Genomic DNA, 13552 nt, shown 5'->3' with positions numbered 1-13552 from the left:
CCTACGTCATCACGGCTTTGAGAAAGGGGGGCTGGGGAGGGATCGTGAACGAAAGCGTTAACTTTTATAGTCCGCCCGTTCCTGAACGTCATGCATTCGTTTTTATTTTTTCTTTCTTTTTTTTGTGCGTCCTCTCACGTAAAATGTAGATATAATTCTCTTCCTTCGAACATGTGCACATGTGTCAGTCGCATCAATTGAACGGTATACAGTACAGCCTCATATATAATTTCTTGCCTCATCAAGGATTTGTCCGAGGTTAACTTTCTTGTAGCTGAAAGTAAATATGAGGCTTTTGAAAAAAAAATTAGCGCTAAAGGTTTTTGATTTATTATTAAAATAGTTAAAAAATAATGTGCTCCACAGTCAAAGGTTTGGCGAGATTGTTAATTCTTCAGCCCTTCAATGAATTCAGGTAAGAGGACAGTGTAATAGGAGACCAGACCAAGGGAAAGGATTCCCACATAATAAGGCTCTCTGAGCCCTACTCTCCCAAATATAATGTTTATGTAGGCTACACATTTATATTCTTAATTATTATTATTACTGTGTGTGTGTTCTTCCATCTCAAGGCAAATTCCTTTTGTCAACACTTGATGAGCTATAGCTAATAGAAACTCCACTAAATATGGCAGAACTCTCTTCCCCCCCAGAGTAAGCAGTGCCACAGCATTTTCTCTTTTCTGCTTGTCCTCTTGCTCCATCTTGTGTCTGTGAAAAAACAGTTGGCACTTGTTAGATTGTGGCTGCTGCTGTTTGTGGAAGTACACTCTAAAAAAAAAACTAAACCAAAAGAAAAAACAAAACCAAAAACATTCAAAATGCTTTTTATCATATATATATAAAATATTTAAATCATGACACAGCTCAGGGATTAGAAAGGGCATACATATCATTTCCTTTTACACATGTGGTGTTTGCTGAAAGCAGTCAAACTAACTTATAGTACTGATCCAATACAACAACAAAAAAAGGTTTTAAAAAAAAGGAGAAGAAGAATTAAATATATAATCATGCTACTAGCTTACAATATATGTTTATCTGACTCTATGCTGCATGTAACCTTCAACTGCTGCACATTCAATTTATTTTTCTTGTTATTTTTAAGTCAGATGTCCAAATGACTTATTTGTGACAGCTGACTACTTATCCTCAGCCAACAGATTAAAACCTTTGACCTTCTTACTGTGAGGCAACAGTGGTAATTGCTGCTGTATGAAGTAAGCAGCAGTAATTTAAAAGCCACTATTCTGAAACATACTAAAATTTAATTAAAAACACAGTGTTGTGTTTTTGCAATAGTTTGGTCGGTAACATATAATATGTGAAATTTGTGTCATGAAATTTGCATTACACTTTTAAATGCATAGCATCAATTTCTCTTCATTTTAGCAGCTGACTGTCTGCTGTACTGGGGTCTCATAAAATAGGAAGGAGCCTTTCTATCTAGCGTGACTCGTGATTTGATGGTTTGATGTGGAGCCTGCTGCTCTCTATTTCAGGAACATTGTGCTTCTGCTGGCATTTGATATCATATCTCTCTCCCCAAAAAATCTGGAACAGGTTCTCTTGTAAAAGAGGTCTGTAAAGTTGTTACACACTTGTATGTAATCACTAATGTGCAAGCACACATACTGCACGCACAGAAATACACATGAACGTCTCTTTCCTCCCCTCGCCTTTACTCGGATCCTTTTAGTCCCAGCGTCACTTTTGTGCTAGAGCTCAGCTCTTTGGCATGTGTGTATGCATGTTTGGGTGGTTGCAGGGCAACAAGCATTCTGCGTTCATGAATGATGAAACCACCTGACCCCTAATCACCTATAGATGCTAGTTATATCATATTTCATTTCTAATTTTTGTTGTTTTTTCTTTCATTTTCCAAACTGTAAGTGTATTCACCTTCACGTACAATGTATCCATAAAGCAGGGGCTATGTAATGATTCTCCAGGACTCCCACAAAAGCTTACAGATCGTCTATATGTTCTCTAGTTTCAGTCTTTAAAAAACAATCCCCAAACAGTATTCACATCGTTCCATTTTCCCATCATGTCACCCACGTTGCATGGCTTTTGACTGCCCTAGCATTCCACAGGGTCTAAGAATTTGCCACAGTTCTGCCTTGGATATAGATCGTCACGGATCCTTCTGCTTCTGAGGTTGAGATCAGTGCTGTCCTATAGGAGGAAGGTGACATATGGGAGAGCATATGATCGTTTGAAGGACACTTTAGCCTTCTTGTTGCTGAAGATAGGCTTGTTCTTTATTACTCTGGCTGTTTGGGGTCGTTGTCATGCAAACCAAGATACATTTGGGGTCAGCCAGGCCCTCCATGGGGGTGCTGTGTAAGGATTAGAATCCAAATATCTAAAGTGTCTGGGTATTTCCCAACTAAGAGTTGAACACAGGCATAAAGCTGTATTGTATGGGGTGTGTGTGGGGAAATTACTGCTGATATTTTTATACTGCAGTGTTGCATCCTACTTCCAAAATAGAATTGTGACATGCCCTGAGTAAAGGGTTTGGCTTCTATGCACTGTTGATATTCTGAGACTTGGTGCGTGCATGTGTCTGTATTATAATGCTTTTCCCAGCCGTTCTGGGATCTGGTTCTAATTTAAGGGTGTCTTTTCTAGGCTATGGGTCATGGTGTATTAGTTATGAATCTGGGGTTGTTAGGCAACTTGTAGGTAGCTCATTTTCTGTCCTGAGCTAATGATGTGTTCTTTAACGGGAAAACACCTGGATGACTGCTCCTGCCACGACAGCAGATACCACAGTCAAGTCACATCGAGCACATATCTGATTTATCCCATCATCTCTGCTGGTGTCCCCACATTATTTCTTGGGGTGAAAGGGCTCCCTTGTCTGATAGATGTTTGCAACTGGATGGGAAATTGACATAGACCACAGGATTCATGTTCAGTAATGGTATCATTAGAATGTAATATACTTTTTGGTCGAATTCTAGACAGGGATCTTACCCAGACTTGATGGGATTTTGGCGATGGAACAATCAAATGGCCCTGGAAGGGAGCCTAGCAAGTCCTTGAATCCCAGTGTTTGTGGACTGAGCTGCACTTTGATTAAATACTCCCATGTAACATTGTGAGCATGCTAGCATCCTCACAATGAGAACATTGCCCACATGGTGATATTTAACAGGTAGCTCATTGCTAATTTTGATCATGATCACGATTGTTTTTATTTTTTGTCATGTCAGCATGCTAAAATGTGCTAATCACCACTAAAGAAGCTGGCAGTGGAGAGTAAAGGAAATCACATTTGTTTGACAAATAATAATTTGTAAGCCAAAGAATTAAACTAAATTAAGCGCTTCATTCATATGATTCATATAGATTCATATAATATCAACCTCACAAAAGTCAGATCACCTGTTATGATTCATTACATATGAAGACTAAAAACTCAAAAATATGTTATTTTTGTAAATAATAATGATTGGATATTTTAGTGACTGACTTTAGACTGACAGACTGATACTAATAAAAAATATGAATTTTAATAATTGTATTTCCCTACTTAGTTCCCCCAGGGCACTTTATATTGTAAGATGAGACCCTACAATAATATAAAGAAAACAGAGAAAACCCCAACAATCATATGACCCCCTTTCACCAAGCACTTTAGCCACAGTGGGAAGGAAAAACTCCCTCTTAACAGGAAGAAGCCTCCAACAGAACCAGGCTCAGGTAGGAATGGCCATCTGCTGTGACTGGTTCGAGTGAAGGGAAGAAGACAGGGCAAAGACACAATGTAGAAGAGAGCCAGAGAATAATAACAACTGATGAAAAGATGAGCAAAGAAAAAAAATCCTTAGTGCATTATGGGATTCATATGATCCTACATGCTTTATCAAAATGGAAGGTTTTAAGCCTAATCTTAAAAGCAGAGAGGTTTCTGTATTCTGAATCCAAACTGGGAGCTGGCTCCACCAAGAGGGGCCTGAAAACTGAAGACTTTGCCTCCGTTCTACTTTTAAATACTCTAGAAACCACAGGTAAACCAGCAGTCTGAGAGGAAAGTGCTCTAATAATGTGATACAGTACTTGAAGGTCATTAAGATAAGATGGGGCTTAATTATTCACCATCCAAGCTGTCTGACCTTTACTGAAGTAATAGTGACCCCCCTTATTACTATGTTATAGCTCATGAAATGTGACAGGAATATTTAAAGAATTTTAATTTGAAAAATTCTTGAGCTCCCACAGAGAAATGCTTTTCATAAATTCTTCAGGTTTTTGATGTTTCTTGTTTTTCTTTAAAGGAATGCAAGAAGCCTTTAGACATTCAAAGATAGTGAAAACTAAAAAGACAAATATAAAACTGTTGTTTTTTGTTGTTGATGTTGCAAGAGATCTCTCTTGAATCACTCTTATCTGGTAATGATGACGTGGCACCAGACAGTTTGTGTAGTGAGCCAATTTAGGTCAGGCCTATTTACATTTTCTATCTGACTTTGATTAGCAGCTACAATAATCTCACAGCATGGCAGTAAAAGTAGTCAAGCTCTATCTCCAGTCCAGTGGCCACACAACAGAGTTCAAACGAGAAATCTAAAAATAGAGTTGACACCATTTGCAGCTGACATGCAGACTGCTCTGTGAAACGCAAATATGTGCACGACCACACACAACTCCTCCAACAGCCACAACTCCCACGTACATTAGTGGCATGTTTCCTCTTTGATTCAGAACTGAAATGCTACAGACAGGGTTTTAAATTTTGCAAAACAGCTCAGATATTTGTACTTTATGCCTTTGTTCTGTTGTAAGCATTGCTTTTTTATCTGGTACATTGCACTCAGAGGAATATTTAGCATCCTACAGAACCAGAGTTAGTCATTATCATCCATTTTATCATCATTACACAGCTATGACACATGAGAGGGCAGAGATTCCTCAAGTGTTAGTATGCTTTCAGCTGCAGCCAGTGAGAGCATTACATTAATTTCCTCATCCTATAGGCTCCAGCCTTCAACAACGCTGGATTTTATATGTATTTCAGAAAATGCTGGACTTTCCTTACATTTTCTACTTGTGGCAAAATAATATTTACATTAATATTTACATTTTCATAATATTCAGAAACACAATCTACACTGAAATCTAACAAAGAATTTTCAATATGCTTGCAATGACAGCATTGTGATTGTGTATTATGTCAGAACTGTGTTGTAATGGGTAAAACTTTTGGGATGGATTTTTTTTCACTCTTTCTTTTTTTCTGAGCTGAGAAATTTGACAAATATAAAACACTCATATATGGAATTACACAAAGTTGCAACTTGTATTGGCATTAATTATTTTAAATATTCAGGATGCATGTAACAAGATAGCGCTCGACTGATACACACAGATGTATCCATCTACTCTGGGTGTGTGCGAGTCGGGTAGAGAGCTCTGATGACAAAGCTGAGCGTGTGACCTTCCTGGCAGTAGTCAGTCATATTTCCTATATAACCAAGGCTACATAACTCTATTGTAACTCTATAGCTTCATACTAATTTAAACAATGCATGTAATAAATTCTGATGTGCTACATTAGGACAGAGCAGAACACATTCTTTCCTTATACTTATAACACAAAATGGTAATTTTAACATGATGTTGGCCATATTTTAGAACAATCATTCATGTTAATTTTGGTTATGTGCTTTTCTGAGCCAGTTTCTTTAGCCTAAACTGAATTAAGTTTGACAATTTCCACTAAGTGAAGCTTCATACAAAATATAACCATAATTTGATGCAGTGTTTCTAACAGCTCCTGATCATTTCTATCAAAACTTCCCATATTAGATTTACTGCACAAAAGTGAAGGGACTGTCTGACTGATTTTTACATCCATTCATTTGATCATCCATCGTCAAACAGACATACATGCAGAAGGCCATCGTGAAACCAGATCCCTTCAACAGCTGAATCAAGGGCTGGCAAAAGGTGCAACGAGGGGGGTAGGGAGAGGCTGAAAGACAAGAAAAAGAAGGCTGGACAAAAATGCATCGCTGAAGAGCATGAAGAAATATGAAAGAAAGGCTTTTAGTCCAACAGATAACATCTCAAGAGATGACAATGAACTGAACAAAAATGTCCTCTGAGCAATTTCCTAAAAACCTGAAAAAGTCATTTTTAGTGAACTACAATGAACTACGCAGAGAAAATAAAGCTAGAACAGCCAAAATAAAAAACTCAAATCATAATTACAATTATGATACATTTTCACATTGATTAACACTGGTTACCAGAGCTAATTAATTTTCACCTCATGCCCTTAAATCTGGGGTTTAAAAAGCCACTACTAATGAGGCAGTTATGAAAAATATTTAAAAAAAAGACTTGTTGGGTAAAATTTGAAGAATTGCATGCAGACGCATGCATCTTAACCAATGAAGGAATCTTCCAGACTGATTTAAAACACCAAAAGTAATCAATGAAAAAAGGGGTTGTGATACAGTGGCGGGGTGGAGTAGTGGGAGTGCAGACGGGGTGAACAGAGACATCAAGAGGAGGGGTTGGGTTTATGAGTGGGTGTGGGGGTGGTAGAGCTACAAATAGTTGCACTCAGTGGCTGGCATTTCTTCACTTAGTTTTCTTCCCAGTTGCCCAGTGGGACAGTTGGGTCTCAGCACCTCAAGCGGTTCCATCAAATCCACAACTCAACCAACAACTCAACCAGCCATGAGCAAGTCCTACACCTCCTCAGCCCAGAGTGCTTCCTCGTATCGTCGCACCTTTGGCTCTGGTGTTGGGTCAACACCACTGTCATCGATGTTCTCTTCCTCTCTAGGAGGAGCCCACAGCTCCGCTTCCAGCCGTATGTCTAGCAGAGTCTACGAAGTCAAGAGCACCGGCATTCCCTCTTATTCTAGCTTCAAGTTGTCTTCTGGGGCCGGGCTCGGCTCCTCCACGGCCATGCGCACCTATGCCGGGGAGAAGCTCGACTTCAACCTTGCAGACGCCATGAACCAAGACTTCCTCAACACAAGGACCAATGAGAAGGCCGAGCTTCAGCACCTCAATGACCGCTTTGCTAGCTACATTGAGAAGGTGCGTTTCCTGGAGCAGCAGAATGCCGCGCTGACAGTGGAGATCGAGAAGCTCAGGGGCCGCGAGGGGCCTGGGCGTGTGGCTGAGCTGTATGAGGAGGAAATGAGGGAGCTGAGGAGGCAGATAGAGGCCCTCACCAACCAGCGTTCCAGAGTGGAGGTGGAGAGAGACAACCTGGCTGATGACCTGCAGAAACTTAAGCTCAGGTAAGCTTGGATTCATGGGCCTGAGCCAATATGTAGATAAACATCTTCATGAACAAATGATGAGTAAAGAAAAATATATATATAAAAAACTGACTCATGTAATATGGCTTTAATAAAAGTGAGCTACTGGAAACACATGCACTCACATGTAGGAGTACACAGGAGTCTCATGTTAAGTCTAAAGCCAAACACAAATGGAATAGTTTGAATTAACTGAAACATGGGGGATATGAGCTTTTTTACTTAAAGAAAAGCTCATTCTGTTACATTTATAAAAAAAAAAAATCATGTGATACAATAAATATTTGTGACCTCACCCCCCACCATCTGGAAGGTGCTATCTCACATTCTGACAACACACCAAACCTCTATCAGATGGAACAGAAGGAGAAAATCGGAAGACGGGAAAGCAGAAGGGGGGGGGAGGAGACTTTTAAACATTTTATCCAGTGTGTTAAAAATAAAACAAACAAGTGGCATCAAGTACAACTCATTGATTTCTAAAGAGTGTCTCTCCTCTTTTGGGAAAAATGAAAACAACAAAGTAACAAAGGAGAGATTTGAGAATAGGAATGCTTCAGTAATTGTTACGGTCCAATGGCTTTTTACAAAGGTGTTTTATAATTTATTCACAAGAGACACAGCAGAAGAAAATTGAGAGAGAGGGAGATCTGCAGGTTCATAGGAATAGAGTTGAGACTCACAGGCAGACAGATTAAGTTTCAGCTCGACAGAAAGCAGTCAGACATGAGAGAAGTAGACAGATAAAAATAAGTGTATACACACGACCTGTTTGTTTGGCGAGTTTAAAGAAGAATAAATCTAAAAAAGTGAAAAAATTTCAAAAGCCAGTCCACCAAATACACATTTCTTCTATGTGCGCTGCATATGTGACAGAACGTGAGCATGAGAGAGAGAGAAAAGCACGGGGAGCTGCAGTGTGGGTGTATCGCTGAATAATCTATTTGGAGCGACTAAATCATCTCTGTGAAATTCTGTCACTGCAAGATGCTGCATGCAGCATCACTTAAATAAAATGTATATCAAAAGACAGGCTCAAACACACACAGCACTCTGACTCTTCACTCTCTGTGTATCACGCCTGCTTAAATGGTTGCCTGAAGCGTTCAGTGAAACTTGTTAAAGCACCAGCTGCTCCTTCTAATATCACATGCAAACAGTTGCAACGCATGCACGCTGACATTCTCATTGAACATTCTCACTGAACGTTTCCATGGACGATGACATGATTCAAAACTGCAAAAAAATGCCAATAGCATCTGCTGTGTGTATTTGTGTCGGTAGTGATTATGTGTGAGGTGCATGACGGCATTTTTTTCTGCATTTTCCAGTTGTTCAAAGTGCACGGCGAAATGCTAATTCTGGAAACTGCACCGGGACAGGCCTGTGTTGCTCTCACACTGTTACCCTTCTGATTCTGACAGTGTGACAGCTGCAACAGAGCTTTAGGACTCAAAGAGCAAGTGCAGAAGTGTGCGTGTGTGTGGACATGGATACAAATAAAAGCTTGAACTTTGATGTTTCATTGTCTATGCCGGTTCTATTCTTATGAATTTACTGAGAGAGAGCAGAAAGGCTGGAGGACTGAGAGGTGGTAACTAGTTTATCTGTCTAGTAAGTGATCTCTGGGGGGGAAAACAGTTTGTCTTCATTTTGTTTCAACTTTCCGCTTTCTTTTTTGCTCTTTTCCTTTTTGTATGTTGCTGTCATTCTGGCAGACTGCAAGAAGAGATTCACCAGAAGGAAGAAGCTGAGAACAACCTGTCTGCTTTCAGATCTGTAAGTCTTCTATTTCCTTAAATCACTCATCTATAGCTCAGTCATTTTCTCTTCAGTCCAAAACAGAGAAACTTTGTCTCCTTTGGTTGATCAGTCATTTTTCTCCTTTAATTTTCTTCTTATTTTAACATTTTTTTTAAATGTGCTGGTTATTGGTCATTTTCTTTTTTGCCATTCTCTCCTCTTATCTAGGATGTGGACAGTGCCACTCTCGCTAGGCTGGACCTGGAGAGACGTATTGAGAGTCTGCAAGAAGAGATTGCCTTCCTCAAGAAGATTCATGAAGAGGTTTGCTGATTTACCAGCTTTGGTTGGTTGGCTTCACACAATTAGGCGGTGGGAGGGTTGCGTCTGGAATGGCATCTGGCATAAAATCCGATCCATTCGCTGTAGCAACCACTTGGGAAATAAGAGAGCAGTAAAAACTACCCATCCTCTCTATATCTATTATGTGTGTCACTAGGATGGTGTATAGTGTATCATATAACACCTGTGTGTGTTACTATACTGTGCTGTGATATTAGATCTGAGTCTCCACAGGCATGCAGCTCTTCATGAGATCAAAGATATCATACTTAAACCCACCTAAAGAGAACTACTGATGTTAAAGCACAGATAGCGTTCCCATCTACGTAGATTCATGTCTGTAGGAAAATTTAACAATCATTTAACTATTACAGGGCAACAGAAAGATCTAACCTTATTCACTTACAGATATCAAATGATATTCTGAGCCACACACTCAGACACATGTCTGCACAGCTGAAGTCCCTTCTTTTCATTTTGTCTTCTTTGCTTGAACTTTGACCTGCCAGAAATGCCAAAGTGCTGATTGGTCAAAAGACTATGTCAGCTGTTGTGTGACAGAGAAAAAGAGGGTGTGCCTGTGAACAGATGCAAAGCTATTCATAACTTTCAGTTAGATCAGACAACAACTGAGTGCAATCCAGGCTGGCTAATTAAAAAAAAAAAAAAAGCCTGTTGCTAACAGAATGCATCAGTCAACAGCTGGGTGAATTTGTAATTTGACATATTAGATTTCGATATGTAAATATTCTGATCTGACGTGTTATTGCATGTTGAATTATTTTTAACTTGTCAACTGAAGTAGCAGGTATCGTTTTAATGTCCCGGTAGCTACTCACATGTTTTGACACGAGCGGATTTTGACTTTTTCTGGACTCCTTGCAGGAAATCCGTGAGCTGCAGAGCCAGATTCAGGACACTCAGGTGCAGATCCAGATGGATATGTCTAAGCCCGACCTCACTGCTGCTCTGAGGGACATCCGCATGCAGTACGAAGCCATTGCTGCCAAAAACATTGCAGAGGCTGAAGAATGGTACAAGTCTAAGGTAGAGTGGAGGCATGCACACGTAAAATGCAGATAGTGGTTCTTAGCTGTTGTGCTGTTAATCCTCCTGTCCTCTGTCTTCAGGTGTCTGATCTGAACCAGGCCGTGAACAAGAACAATGATGCACTGCGTCAGGCCAAGCAGGAAACCATGGAATTCAGACACCAGATCCAGTCCTACACTTGCGAGATTGACTCACTGAAGGGCACTGTGAGTATTTGTAGCACCTTTTCTCACTTTATTGTTTTGCTTCTTATTTTACATTTCTTCTTTCTGATTGATATCATCTTTACATTTCCTTGATAACCATATTTTCAGCCATAAACAGCCTTAAACTTCTGTTTCTGTTAGGTGCGTTTACTCTCTTTCATGCTTCTTATCCCTTCTTTTCAAGGACTTCATGTCTCTGTTTCTTTGCAGAATGAGTCTCTGCTGCGCCAGATGAGAGACATGGAGGATCGCATGGCCCGCGAGGCTACTGGTTACCAAGATACCATTGCACGGCTCGAGGAAGATATTGCTAAGATGAAAGTAATACGCTTAGATATGTCATGTTGATCTTTTGCATTTTACACTGGGTAATAGATGTAGCAGGATTTTGTGTTTGGTAAGAACTATATTTTAAGCACTTCTTACACACTGATTTCAAGGATGATATGGCCCGCCACCTGAGGGAGTACCAGGACCTCCTCAATGTGAAGATGGCCCTCGATATTGAAATTGCCACCTACCGCAAGCTGCTGGAAGGAGAGGAGAGCAGGTGTGTTTCTGTTCTAAAACTACCTTAATTTTTTGTGGTTTTGCATTTATGTCATACTCATTACTGATTTGTTATGCTCCTCTTTCTGTAGAATCACTACCACCATACCTGTCCAGTCTGCTTATTCTTCCATTGGATTCAGAGGTATGAGAAGTTGCACCCTTTGTTCCTGTCACGAATAAATACAGTTAAAATCTATTGGGCATGAGTCAATAAGGGGGGATGATAAAAGGTCTAATTATAGGCTGTGACTGTATATGGTAGCTGCTATTTTAAGGGCATTACATATAGTGTCTTTGCAGTGACACATTCTGACCACTGTGTGGGGATATATGACTAAAACCTTCATGCCTCTGTGGTTCAGGGAGGCAAGAATTAACCTTCATTAATAATCATATGACTTACCCTCTTCATGTAATAGATTAACAGTAAGAAGGTGCAATTAGTCTCTGTTAGTACCTCCCATCTGAGCCCAGCTTAAAGTTAACACAAGGATGTTGTGTGGATGTTCCATTAATGTTACAGCCATGTGAAAGCTCATTAAACTTCTAAGTGCAATGCTTAACTAATATCAGTGACTAAATTATCTCAGTGTAGCTGCAGAAAGAATTAAAGCAGTTTATGAAAGAGCCGCATGTGTGAATTTGTTCCTACAGAGACCAGTCCTGAGTCCCAGCATCAGCGCTCATCAGAGGTTCACTCCAAGAAGACTGTTGTCATCAAGACCATTGAGACCCGCGATGGAGAGGTTTGAGCTCACACGTACACGCATACACACAAATATACACTTTTATGCACAAAAATGTCCATGTTGAGGTATCCTAATAAACTACAAAAGCGCTAGTAAACTATAACTTGTATTTTTTTTCAACCAAACCATTCTGATTTACTATATTCTCATCCAGATTAAATATTCTATGAGCCAAAGTGCTAATGCCTCATGTGTAAGTCTGGTTTCAGTATCACACCTGCCTTTTGATTGTCTGCTCACATCAGCGGGTTGAAACAAGCTACCAGATTTAATAAGAATAATTTCCTTCTTGCATTTGTCAATCACAGCCACTACATTTTCATAACTGTCTACACATACAAGTGTGGCAGCATAGTAGCAAAGCTCTGTTTTAGTTTCTATTCTCTTTGTTATCCCTGAAATCTTGTAGTTTGAATCAATCTGGGTACAGACACTTTCATGAAAGTTACAGTACCGGCTTCCCTGAGCAAGCACCTTCACTGTCAGCGCTCCAGTTGGTCCCAGCACAGTCCTTCACCTTAAGCATAACACCTGCACTGAATGTTAAGCTTAAGTAGAACTTTATTGTCAGACTAGCACGGCAGATGGGGTGTTTTCTCACACCGTTTATGCAGACACTGTGCATAGCGAAAATAGACTCTTTCCCTTTTGTATCAATTTACAGTGTCCCCTTTTTTTCCTTTCACAGGTTGTCAGTGAGTCGACACAGCACCAGCAAGACATCATGTAAACAAGAAGAAACAACGTCACCAATAATGAAATCTTTTCCTATTAGAATTACAATGATTAATAAGCTGTGCCTACTTTTAGATACAAAATGCTGACCATTTTATGTAACCAGTCATGGAAGTGAAATTTAACCACTGTACATCCATACATAAATTACTTTAAGCGTCACAGGAAAGACGCAGTGTAGAGGCACAATGCCTTCAGCCTTGTTTTAAATGAAGGGCATTCCAGGATGTTTTTCTTTATTTGTGTTACTTTTCGCTGCAAACAAAAGTATCTTGCATCTATCTTGTCTGCAAAAATATTTTAGTGGTAAGAGTAATGTTTCAAATGAATACAGCTCGTACTGCCGAATTATCCCATCATCCGCTGTAAGAATCAATGGCAGATAAATTTCACTGTGTGTATTTCAGGATTTTTACATGTGTATGCACATCGATTGATTAAGATAGGCTATCTCTGTAACGGATTCAAGGAAAGTGAGATGTTGGTTTGAAAAGGGAGCTCAGTTGTGTTTTGACCTTTGAGCTCTCCAGCATGTGCTACGTGTCTGATGGTATGTGTATGAGTAACCATGGTATCCTCCTTCGCTCTGACAAAAACTCAAATAAAAGATTTCACTTGCTGGGCAGAAAGTTTATTCAAATTCTGTAACTCATATCTCTAGGCATTAGCATTCCTCAGACAGCATGCGTGCATTTTCATCCAAATCTTTATGAACTTTCTCTTCCTACTGCATGCATCAACTGATGTGGCCCGTTTTAGCTTTCCAAAAGATACTAGCTCCCCCAGCCAAGCGTAACACTCTTCTATCAACATTTAATTTTCTTCTATACACAAAACACGAGTTGTGGCTTTCTTGAATTTATCAGTAACCAGTCTGATC

The 13552-nt window shown here is 39.7% G+C and overlaps 1 protein-coding gene across 1 annotated transcript; it reads left to right on the top strand.

Annotated features, from left to right (window-relative positions):
* The first annotated feature begins 6576 nt into the window (after nucleotides 1-6576).
* On the top strand, nucleotides 6577-13291 carry desma (desmin a). Its single transcript, XM_006802345.3, has 10 exons — nucleotides 6577-7274; nucleotides 9014-9074; nucleotides 9267-9362; nucleotides 10266-10427; nucleotides 10511-10636; nucleotides 10847-10957; nucleotides 11077-11186; nucleotides 11278-11330; nucleotides 11843-11934; nucleotides 12626-13291. Exons 1-10 carry the CDS (start codon nucleotides 6700-6702, stop codon nucleotides 12665-12667), a joined length of 1428 nt encoding a protein of 475 aa, XP_006802408.2. The 5' UTR covers nucleotides 6577-6699; the 3' UTR covers nucleotides 12668-13291.
* The last annotated feature ends 261 nt before the right edge of the window (nucleotides 13292-13552 follow it).

The sequence above is a fragment of the Neolamprologus brichardi genome, chromosome 16, assembly GCF_056152115.1.
Source record: "Neolamprologus brichardi isolate AB-2024 chromosome 16, ASM5615211v1, whole genome shotgun sequence".
Lineage (NCBI taxonomy): Eukaryota > Metazoa > Chordata > Actinopteri > Cichliformes > Cichlidae > Neolamprologus > Neolamprologus brichardi.
This window is presented reverse-complemented; position numbering and strand designations above follow the sequence as displayed.

Coding starts and splice junctions, on each gene's coding strand:
- desma (XM_006802345.3), top strand. CDS start 6,700: ATGAGCAAGTCCTACACCTCCTCAGCCCAGAGTGCTTCCTCGTATCGT. Junction 11,187..11,277: donor CTGGAAGGAGAGGAGAGCAG/GTGTGTTTCTGT, acceptor CTCTTTCTGTAG/AATCACTACCACCATACCTG. Junction 11,935..12,625: donor TTGAGACCCGCGATGGAGAG/GTTTGAGCTCAC, acceptor TTCCTTTCACAG/GTTGTCAGTGAGTCGACACA.